This window comes from Bombina bombina, chromosome 3 (assembly GCF_027579735.1).
Source record: "Bombina bombina isolate aBomBom1 chromosome 3, aBomBom1.pri, whole genome shotgun sequence".
NCBI lineage: Eukaryota > Metazoa > Chordata > Amphibia > Anura > Bombinatoridae > Bombina > Bombina bombina.
The window spans coordinates 595,967,849-595,980,113 of record NC_069501.1 but is presented as its reverse complement, the minus strand read 5'-3'; the positions used below and the strand labels follow the sequence as shown (position 1 = coordinate 595,980,113).

At 35.9% G+C, this 12,265-nt stretch overlaps 1 protein-coding gene across 6 annotated transcripts in view; it reads left to right on the top strand.

Annotated features, from left to right (window-relative positions):
• Positions 1 to 12,265, top strand: part of LOC128653722 (ultra-long-chain fatty acid omega-hydroxylase) — a 136,734-nt gene that overhangs the window by 108,102 nt on the left and 16,367 nt on the right. For all 6 annotated transcript variants that reach the window (XM_053707179.1, XM_053707178.1, XM_053707177.1 and 3 more), the window contains 2 exons: positions 2,156 to 2,285; positions 11,159 to 11,292. In XM_053707179.1, the coding sequence (XP_053563154.1) occupies positions 2,156 to 2,285; positions 11,159 to 11,292 (264 nt within the window). The remainder of the gene's footprint in view (positions 1 to 2,155; positions 2,286 to 11,158; positions 11,293 to 12,265) is intronic.

Sequence of the window (12,265 nt, the reverse complement as noted above, 5' to 3'; positions counted from 1 at the left end):
GAATATAAATCTTAATGTTGAAATACAATTTTTTTTTTTTTTTGGAAATACATTTTTTTAAAAACTACAAATCGTTCATTACAAATACAATTATTTTTGTGGAAGTACAATCTTCGTTTTTGGAATTACACTTTTGTTTTTTGGAAATACAACACAAATTTGTCTTTTGGAAGAGCAAGTCTTTTTTTGGAATTACACTTCTAGCAAGTCTCTAAACTAGGGTTGCCACCCGCCACGGTATCACCGGGACAGTCCCGGTGTGACACTGCGTGTCCTGTGTCCCAGAACTACCCTCAAATGCCCCGGGCTAAGAGCTCCCCTGGCACAGCAAGCAGCAGCAGTGATCGCACATAAAAAAAAAACTTAGCAGGCCAAGGCAGCTCTTAGCCCGGGGTTACTAAAACACGGGGTGGAGTCTGGAAGAGAGACAGAGGAGTACTCGGTACACACATATACCCTATGCAAACGTCAAAACTATTGCATGCTAAAAAGGGCGTGAGCAGCTGTGAGAAATCCAGACGTTCCTATTGGATGAGGATACGTGTCTGGGCAATGATTGGTCCTCGTGTAGGCACGCCACTCAAAATATGTTAGCATTTACAGTGTCCTTGTCAAGTATTGTGTGCCATATTAGTGAGTAGCTCGCTGTCGGTTTTCCCGAAATAGCGTATAGCAATAGCAACACCACCTAAACAAATGTGTTATAGTCCTATCTTTGAGAAAAGGTCAAAGAAGCTTTCTATAGAAGGAAATATAGGTAAGCGCCTCCACTTGCAAATATATTTGCATAAGTATGTGTGCTGTGTGGTAACATTTGTATACACGTGAATATGCATCGGCAGTTCAGCATATATGTAAATGTATTAGCTATCTATAATTTCCTATATATATAATATAGGTATATAACATATATATATATATATAAAATTTAAGTATATAATATAGGTATACTGTATATAAAAATTTGATTTCATATTGAATTTGGGGCCATGAGAAGCCACGCCCCAAGACACACCCTCTCCACCCCCATTTAAAAAATGTCTAGGAATCTTCTGGGCAAAAAGTGGCAACCCTACTCAAAACACTGTCAAAAATAAATCTACTTACCATTTTGCTAAAGGGCTTGTGATGTCACAGTATTCAGTTCAAAAGTTTGCCTGGGAACTATTAAAATCAATGTCCCTTAGTAAAATATTATTATTAAACAAGGCAGAATAAGCACTTTGGACATGTTAAAGCATATTGTATGGTAAAACATAAAAAACATACTCGGAAAGAAGACCACATTGCTACAGTGAGTTTTTACTGCTAACATGAAAACTTTAATTAAAACATCAGAATCAATATTCCTCTGTATAGTGTTGTATGATGCAAATGAGAATAATCCCTAAAAGCAGATTTGCGGCCAATCGGCCGCTAGCAGGGGGTGTCAATCAGCCCAATCTTATCCGATCGGGCTGATTGCTGTCTGTCACCTAAGAGGTGGCCGACGAGTTAAGGAGCAGCGGTCTTAGGACCACTGCTTCTTAACTTCCACTTCAGCCAGAACTGAAGTGGAGTGGGTCTGAGGCAGCATCCGCAGGGAATGTACAATGGTTTAAATACTATTGAATTTCTTCTTGGGCTCACTATTTTTGCCCTAACCAGGCTTTTACCAATATTATTTACATGTCAACAATGCACAAAGGCAAGTTCTTGAAGATGACTAAAATGAGGGTATAAGTCATGTAACATAAACCCATTGCATCTAAGAATATAAAAACATTTTTTTTTCATGGCTCAGAGTATACAATTTAAAAAAAAAAAAAAACTTTCCAATTTACTTAATTCTTTTGGTAGCCTTTGTTGAAAACCATGTTGTTAGGCTCAGGCGCAATAATAATTTGTTATACTTTTTTTTTTTTTTTCAAACACCGCTGGCATCTACTGCTCAAAAGGATTCTTGCAAAATTGCTGCCATATAGTTTTCCAGACATCTACACAGTACCAACCTAGTATAGTCTCTTCAACAAAGAATATAATGAGAATGAAGTAAAATTGAAAATAGAAGTAAATTGGAAACTTTTTAAAATCAATTTCTAAATCATGAAAGAATGTTTTTATACTTTATAAGAATAAAGACTAATTTGTATTCTAATTTTGGCTGCACCTCAAGGTCATGATACGACAGCCAGTGGGCTTTCTTGGATTCTGTATAATTTGGCTCGCCATCCAGAATACCAAGAGAAATGCAGAGAGGAGATCAGAGAGTTACTGAGTGGGAAAGAAATCAAACACCTGGACTGGTAAGCAATTTTACCTGTGCACTATAACTATTTTTACCAGATAACTCTAGGAGAGCCTCGTGTTACATTGGGATTAGAATTATACACTGATGGGATATTTTAAAGGGACAGTAAAGTCAAAATTAAACATGATTCAGATGCAATTTTAAACAACTTTACAATTTACTTCTATTATCTAATTTAATTTGTTGAAAATCATACTTGAGTAGAATCAGGAGAAGCAATGCACTACTGTGAGCTACTGCTGATTGGTGGTTGCACGTATATGCCTCTTGTAATTTTCTCACCCAATGTGTTCAGCTAGCTCCTAGAAGTGTATTGCCGTTCATTCAACAAAGGATGCCAAGAGAATGAAGCACATTTGATAATAGAAGTACATTGTAAAGCTATTTAATAATATGCTCTGTCATTAAATATTTTTTTTGGTTTCATGTCCATTTAAATCAGAACTGCATTCCTCCTAAATAAGCAAAAATATATGTAATATTTTTATATAAAATGGTATTTTGCTACTGCACTTTATCTGACACTTTACCTCCAAAATGTCACTATTTTGTTATAATGACTATTAATCTTTGCTGAATTTTTAGCTGGGAGAATTAGAATGCAGAATCCATTGAGTATCTGTTTCCTGTTAGCTCATACACAATGCTGGTTGGTTAAACTAAGGAAACTATTCAGGAATGTTTAAAATCTATAAAGTGAAAAAAAACCTTAAACAATTTAGAAACTGGTGTGAAACTTTAAAAAGTGCCAAGTTGCTATAATGGCGAGTAATTAAAAAAAAATATTTTAAAGTATTTTTTTTGGTGGGGTTTATTTGTTGAGATCAGGGGGGATTTGATTTAAATCAAAGTGAATAAAATTATGATTTAAATCGCTAGCAGTAAAACTCGATTTAAATCATGGTTTTCTACATAAAGGTTTTTCATTTTTAGAATAATAACTTTTCAGATTATTTTTCCAAATATATAACAAATGACTGATATATATTATATTAGTTATATACCATACATAAATAGATCTTTGAAATTAATGGAATTATTGGGAGGTGAACTATCTCCAGTTTAATAGGTTCATATTTGATCAACTTTTCAGCTGTATTTTTTTGGAAGGAGAAAAAGGATTACCTTAATAATAACAATTTAAATGGCTTAATTTTGCTAAAACACTAACAGTATATTTAAGCTTTTATGCTAAGGTCCTTGTGCAGATCTATTCCACTCCACAATCTTCTATTCATTGAGTTTCTTGAAACTTACAGTTGATTCTATATACATAGATTTGCAGGGGAGCAATTGAATTACAGGGACAGTAAAGTCAAAATTAAAGGGACATTAAACCCAAAAAAATTATTTCATGATTCAGACAGAGAATACAATTTTAAACAAAATTCCAATTTACTTCTAATCTAATTTGCTTCAATATTTAGATATCCTTTGTTAAAGAAATAGCAATGCACATGGGTGAGCCAATCACATGAGGCATAATATGTGCAGCCACCAATCAGAATCTACTGAGCCTATCTAGATATGCTTTTCAGGAAGGAATATCAAGAGAATGAAGCAAATAAGATAACAGAAGTATATTAGAAAGTTGTTTAAAATTGTATTCTCTATCTGAATCATGAAAGAGAAAATTTGGGTTTAATGTCCCTTTAAACTTTCATGATTCAGATAGAACATGCAAAGTTAAACAACTTTCCAATTTATTCCTCTTATCTAATTTGCTATGTTCTCTTGGTATCCATTGTTGAAAAGCATACATAGATAGGCTCAGGAGCAATGCACTACTGTGATCTAGGTGCTTGTCATTGGCTCACTCAATGTGTTTAACTAGCTCCCAGTAGACCATTGCTTTCCTTTTAACAAAGGATAACAAGAAATTAAGCACATTTAATAAAATACATTTTTGGGGTTTATTACCCTTTAAGGTCTATTTCTCAACTTTGTGCTGTAAAGAAGAGGCATGTTTTTTTTGCAGACACAAATAAACAGTTTTAACTACAAAACAAATATGTGATAATATCTTCTAGACAGAAAAATGCTAAAAATAATCTCACTGAAACCTCTGGGAGGGTATGGCCTTGTATGTGAATACATGGAAATAATTTACCAAAAAATTAAACATTAGAGCCATGAATATTCTACATGATTTTTATCCACACTGTGTGACTGAGATGGAACACTTTTCAATGGAGTGGTTAATTGGGATGTTTCTTGTGGGGGTTACTTGAGATGCAGAACTTCCAGGCCATAAAGTTTGGGGTAATTGCAGAGTGGGTTCAGGACAGCATGGTAAGGGTTAATTTAATTTTTGGGATGTGGGTAGTTTGTGTCAGTTCCATTAGGTCTAATTTCTTTGGGTTGTTCAGGGCATTGCAGTTAGGGTTAAAATCAAAAGAGTTAAATACAGGTTTATTGCGCAGAAGGGAAATGGAAGAAATGGTGCTAGGGAGTGATGTTAGACAAAACACACAACGGGTGTTGAATTAAATCACAAATATTTCATATAAATATATTACCAATGTACAATATTTGTGAATTAACTTGACCCTTGTGAGTTGTGTGTTTAGTTTAACCTTCATCTCTAGTGCTTTTCTTTTTGTTTATGCATTACAAATGATTTTGTTTTGTTGAATAAAGGCTTCTGTAGTGAATATATTTTTTAGAGTAACCTATTTATTGTACTGGAGCGCTTTATTTGCATAGACTTAGGTTTATTTGTGTTTTTGGGTTCAATACAGCTTTAGTTAGGGTTTGTGTTGTTGTGGTGTTAACTCAACTTAAATTCTTTTTGATCCTCTGCATTGTGTTTAAAGGATCATTAAATACAACAGTTGCATAATCCAATAAGGCTTGGAACAATAGCAATATTATTAAAAATGCAATAGTATTTTCAAATTATCTGTATATTTTACTGAGAAATTTCAAATATTGCTTCCATTTCCCTGCCCACTGTATCATGTGACAGCAATCAGCGAATTACAAACTCAGAAGTATACACTGAGAACTCTTGCACATACTCAGTTGGAGCTGGTGCCTCGCAAATTGTGTACATAAAAAGACTGAGCACAAATTAATAATGATAAAATTTGTGTAAATAATTTCGTTAAAAATCTTAAAGGGACAGTCTACACCAAAATAGTTATTGTTTAAAAAGATGTGATAATATAAATAAAAAAACCAAATCTGTCCTGTTATGAGTCTTTTATAGATGGACTTTGATTTATTTTTATGTTGACAGGAGTACAGAATCTAACTGTATTAATTTAATATTTTAGGTTATCACCAATATAATAACCATGTAGGTTAAACATTTGGCAAATCAGAATAAATGTAAGAAGGCAGCTGGTATTTAAAGGGATGCAATAAAAAGTGAAAGGTGAAACATAATAAATACAAATATAAGGATATATGTGATCCGTAGGACTTTCTCCAATTTGTGATTCAAGTGGTTCCTTGCCTCAAATTAAACATAAACAAGAAAATATAGTGTAATACATTTTAAACAGATGGTGATTTCACACAGGTGATCCCGCCAAGGGGTTACTCTCACTTTTCAGAGCCACCCAGGATCTGGAGTAGACGCACACCTGGTTTTATACTGCCAGGTATCATATCTTTTTAAACTTTTTATTTTATCATTACTATTGCACTTGTACTTATCAGTTTGGTATTTAAAGGGACATGAAAGTCAAAATTCAACTTTCATGGTTCATATACAATACTGTTACTCAATGCCATTACTCAAGAACCCCCAGCGGGGCAGATTTTCCTTATATCTTTACTAGAGCACAGGTGAAATAATCAGCTGATGGGTGAGATCAGTTTTGTAACCATGGTTACTGAGCAGCTGATTATTTCCCCTGTGATCCAGTTCAGATATTATGAAAATTTGATCTGTTAGGGTTACTTGAGGACTGGAGTTAAGAAGCACTGCATTATTAACATATATTTACATTTTCCATTACCAAATTGTTATACACACACATGCTTATTATTACTATTATAGTAACATAGTAGATGAGGTTGAAAAAAATACCGAAGTCCATCAAGTTCAACCTGTACAAATCTAATATACTTACAAAAAAGCTCCAGTTGAGCTTAAATTAATCCCATTAAAAGGTGACCCATTTAACACAAGCAATCATATCTCTGAATTATGTTTCTAGCCAGAAATGTATCCAAACCATTTTTAAATGTATCTAAGGTATTGGCATTCACTACCTCCTTTGGTAATGAGTTCCACAATTTTATTGCTCTTACAGTGAAAAAAACATTTCCATTGCAGGAGATTAAAACTCTCTTCCCCTAGCCTTAAATAGTGACCTCTTGTCACAAACATGTTTCTTGAATAAACAGAGCTTTTGCCATCTCTGTATATGGGCCTTGAATATATTTATATAAAGTAATCATGTCACCTCTCCAGCGCATTTTTTCTAGAGAAATCAGACCCAGTTTGGCTAACCTCTCCTCATAAAGTGACAGTCAACACCAGAATTTGTGTTGCTTAAAAAGAAAGATAATCCCTTTATTACCCATTCCCCAGTTTTGCATAACCAACACAGTTATATAAATACACTTTTTACCTCTGTGATCACCTTGTATCTAAGCCTCTGCAAACTGCCCCCTTATTTCAGTTCTTTTGACAGACTTGCTTTTTAGCAAATCAGTGCTCACTCCAGGGTAACTTCACGTGCATGAGCTCAATGTTATCTATATGAAACACATGAACTAATGCCCTCTAGTGGTCAAAATGCATTCAGATTAGAGGCTTCTTCAAGGTCTAAGAAATTAGCATATAAACATCCTAGAATTAGATTTAAACTAAGAATACCAAGAGAACAAAACAAAATTGGTGAAAAAAGTAAATTGGAAAGTTGTTTAAAATTACATTCCCTATTTAAATCATGAAAGTTTTTTTGGATTTGACTGTCCCTTTAAATTCTCCATTCCCCTTATTAGCTTTGTGGCCCTTCTCTGATTTTTTTTTTTTGAGATCAGTTCCCAGAACTGCACTCCATATTAAAGGTGAGGTCTTACAAGGGATTTATATAGTGACAGAAATATGCTTTCCTCCCTTGAATCAATGCCTCTTTTAATACATGCTAGTATCTTATTAGCCTTAGAAGCCGTTTCCCTGCATTGTGCACCCATCTTTAGCTTGTTATCTATTACTACTCCCAAATCCCTTTCCTCCTCTATTTGGCTAAGTCTAGTCCAATTTAAATAATACATTGCCTGCTTATTTTTGCTTCCAAAATATAGAACCTTGCATTTTCCCGTATTAAATCTTATTTTCCATTTACTTGCCCATACTTCTAATTTTTGTCGATCCCCTTGTAACGCAAATTCATTCTGCTCTAACCTAATGACCTTACACAACTTTGTATCTTCTGCAAAAATAGAGAAGTTGCTATTTGATATCTTATAATCCCTTCAAGTATCTTCCCCATTATTGATGTCAGACTAACTGATGTATAGCTTCCTGGATCAGCCCTGCTTCCCATTTTGAAGAGTGGCACCATATCAGCTTCACGCCAGTCCTGGGGTACTATGACTGAGGATAACAAGTCTTAAAAATTAAGAGAAGAGGTTTGTCTATAACAGTACTGAATTCCCGTAAAACCCTTGGGTGTATTCCATCTGGGCCTGGAGTTTTATTTACGTTAATATTATCCATTTTTTCCCTGATATCCTCTAGACATAATCCAGTTAATGGTGTGGGCTGGCATGAATTGGTTTAGTACCTCAGCCTTCTCCCTGTCACTGTTAATCATGCTACCCTCCACGCATTTTAATGTACCTATATTTTACTTATTAGATTTTTTGCCATCTACATCATTTAACCCCTTAATAACAACTGACGTACCAGGTACGTCATGCATTAACAAGTAGTTAATGACAATGGACGTACCTGGTACGTCAGTTGTCTAGGAGAGTGCTGGAAGCGATCGCAATCGCTTCCAGCAGCTCTCAGGGTATTGCAGTGATGCCTCCATATGGAGGCATCCTGCAATACCTTTTTAGAAGACTCCGATGCAGAGAGGGCCACTCTGTGGCCCTCTCTGCACCGGTAGTTCGTTGGTGGGTGGGAGCGCAACAGGGAGGTGGGTGGGCGGCCCATCGCTACCCGGCATCCGGTTCCTAGAAGTGCAATGTGCACGCCGGGTGCCGGGAGCGCGCGGGGGCGCGCGTACCCAAGATGGCCGCAATTAGATAGGGGAGAGGGTTAGAGAGCTGGGGGGGGGGATCATGGATGTTGGGGCTAAGGCAGGAGTCCATCACAGCTAAAATATTTTATTTTTTTTATAAAAAAAAAAAAAAAACTCCTTTTATTTAGTACTGGCAGACTTTCTGCCAGTACTTAAGATGGCGGGGACATTTGTGGGGTGGGGGAGGGAAGAGAGCTGTTTGGGAGGGATCAGGGGGTGGGATGTGTCAGGTGGGAGGCTGATCTCTACCCTAAAGCTAAAATTAACCCTGCAAGCTCCCTACAACCTACCTAATTAACCCCTTCACTGCTGGGCATAATTTACGTGTGGTGCGCAGCAGCATTTAGCGGCCTTCTAATTACAAAAAAGCAATGCCAAAGCCATATAAGTCTGCTATTTCTGAACAAAGGGGATCCCAAAGAAGCTTTTACAACAATTTGTGCCATAATAGCACAAGCTGTTTGTAAATAATTTCAGTGAGAAACCTAAAATTATGAAAAATGTAAAGTTTTTTTTTTATTTGCTCGCATTTGGCGGTGAAATGGTGGAATAAAATATACCAAAATGTGCCTAGATCAATACTTTGGGTTGTCTTCTAACAAAAAATATATACATGTCAAGGGATATTCAGGTATTCCTGACAGCTATCAGGGTTCCAATGTAACTAGCGCTAATTTTGAAAAAAAGTGGTTTGGAAATAGCGAAGTGCTACTTGTATTTATGGCCCTATAACTTGCAAAAAAAGCTAAGAACATGTAAACATTGGGTATTTCTAAACTCAGGACAAAATTTAGAAACTATTTAGCATGGGTGTTTTTTGGTGATTGTAGATGTGTAACAGATTTTGGGGGTCAAAGTTAGAAAAAGTGTGTTTTTTTCCATTTTTTCCTCATATTTTATTATTTATTTTTAGTAAATTATAATATATGATGAAAATAATGGTATCTTTAGAAAGTCCATTTAATGGCGAGAAAAACGGTATATAATATGTGTGGGTACAGTAAATGAGTAAGAGGAAAATTACAGCTAAACACAAACACTGCAGAAATGTAAAAATAGCCATTGTCATTAAGGGTAAGAAAATTGAAAAATGGTCCGGTCATTAAGGGGTTAAAGAACCTGTTAGGGTTTGACATAGAATCCTTTGCAATTAATCTTTCATTTTTTTGCATGCTTTGTTACATTCCTTATAAATTTGGTATGTTGAGTCTGTACTATTTTCTTTGAATAATTTAAATGCCCTACATTTTTTCCTAATTTCCTAATTTCTCTTAACACATATTTTTATTTAGCCACATTGGCTTGGATTTATTTATTTTACTATTATAACCATATGGTATTTGTTATGTATATTTATTTAACAAAGTTTTAAATGTTATCCATTTATCCTCTGTATTTTTATTAGAGAATACTTTGTCCCAATTTATGTTATTTTATGATTTCCTTAAATCATTGAATTTTGCTTTCTTAAACTTAAGTCTTACTGCTTATGTAAAGTGATTTCAAATGTGACCATCTTATGATCACTGTTACCCAAATGTTCTTTGACTTCTATGTTTGAAATATGAGGGCCAAATTATCATTTTGCGGGCGGACATCGATAAATGCGCTGTTGGCATTTATCATTGCACAAGTATTTCTAGTGAAATGCTTGTGCAATGCCGCCCCCTGCAGATCCGGGATGATTGCTGTCCGCCACCTCAGAGGTGGTGGACGAGTTAAGCTGCTTCTTAAAAGGGACAGTCAACCCAAAAACTGTTTTAAGTTATACATATAAACTTTTCCATCGATCATCATTTACCAATGTAGCCCAGTTTTCTAATATATTGTGTTTGCCAGTAAAATCATGTACTGTTCGCACTGCAGCCGTTTAATCCCCTTTCAGTACAATAGGCGCATTGCGCATGCGCAAAAGCCGGTTACGAGGAGGATAGAGAAATTTACACGGATCACAAGAACGTGCTGATGTCACTGATGACAAAAAAGGGGAGGGGCTTAACAGACATTTTGAAACGGCTGCGGCGCGAACAGTAAGTGATTTTACTCGCAAACACAATATATTAGAAAATTGGGCTACATTGGTAAATGATGATCGATGGAAAGTTTTTATGTATAACTTAAAACGGTTTTTGGGTTGACTGTCCCTTTAACTCCTGTTTCCAGTGATCTGGAAATTACGGGGGTAGATTGCAGCATCTGCTGCTTGTTAAATCTATCTCTATGTCTAAATTGTTTGAAAGCACTAAATCCGATATAGCTTTATTCCTAGTTGGCTCTCCTATTTGCATTAGCAGTTGAGTTTCTTCCATTTCACTAATGCTGGGGGGGCTTGTAGCAGGTTCCTAGTAATTATGCCTTATTATTGGCTGAGCGGATGTGTTCAGCTAGGTCCTGGTGCATTGCTGCGCTGGGGATGACTTTACCTATAAGCAATAGTGCAATAATAAAATGCTATAACAACCCCTCCAATGCCAGGAGTTTGAGATTTTCTTTTGACTGCTGGAGACCTGGCAGATTGACATCATTTTGCTGTATCTATTTGGATTTTCCTGTGGGAAAACTATATATTGCTTTTTCATATGATAACTTTTTAAACTCTTTTTAAATTTGGTATATCCTTAAGAATGAATATTTTTACTTTTTCTCCACTTTGCAGGGATGAGTTGTCTCAGCTGCCATTCACGACAATGTGCATCAAGGAGAGCCTAAGACTGCATCCTCCTGTGACAGCAGTGTCCAGACGCTGTACCGAGGACATAAATTTGCCTGATGGCAAAGTCATTCCCAAAGGTACATACCAAGTTCATAATTGTCATATAATTAAATTCATTCTTACACATAGGACCAGATTACAAGTTCATTGCAAAATATCATTTATGCGAAAGCAATATTTGTGCTCAACTGAGTAATACCAGCGCACATTTGCATACGCTGGTATTACTCAGTTGAGTGCAAATATCACTATTATGAGTAAGGTGCAATGCAAACGCAACCTCGCATTTGCATTGCTCAGAAGCATTGTGCTCACGAAAGCGCGCTTCCACCTTGTTCTCATACCGTCAGACACGGCACAGAACCTAAACGCAGCGAAGGGAGTAAGTCACGCAGCAATGGCAGCAAATATATATTTATGTGTTTTATATTTGTATATACACATTAACACATAAATATATATGTATATAAACATATACATATATATTTACAGTGAACACACATTTCCCATAGACCGTTATGTAAAGGCACTTTTCAGTGCCTTTTTTTTGCTAACACCCCCCACCCGCCAACTTTAAACCCTCATATCAGCTTTTTGCAGTTATTTTATTAAAAAATAAGGATGCTACTAGCTTTATTTTTTACTAAAGTAGATTACACTTAATTTTGGGGGCATTTTTTGGACATTTATCAAATTAACCAGAGATCGGATCTCTAGTTAATTTGATAAGTGCTACTTGTAATGGCTGGCTATTTATCACGCACCCACAAACGGGCAAACTTAAACATTTGCTAGCAAGCGATAAATTAGAGTTTGCATACAAAGAGAGAAGCGCTCTACCAGGAACGAACAACAGCTCAGTGGCTTGTTCTATGGCGATTTACCACCCGGAAGCAGCCTCTTTTAGACCAGTGTGCTTTTCACAGAAGAAAACTTTCCTGAAGTATATCAGTCTGATCCCGCCAAGTAAGGTCAGTCCAGCCCCGAAATACCAGGCCGTTCTCCTCTGAACAAGGAACATGACAACCCCAGACGATCGTTTCGGCCTCC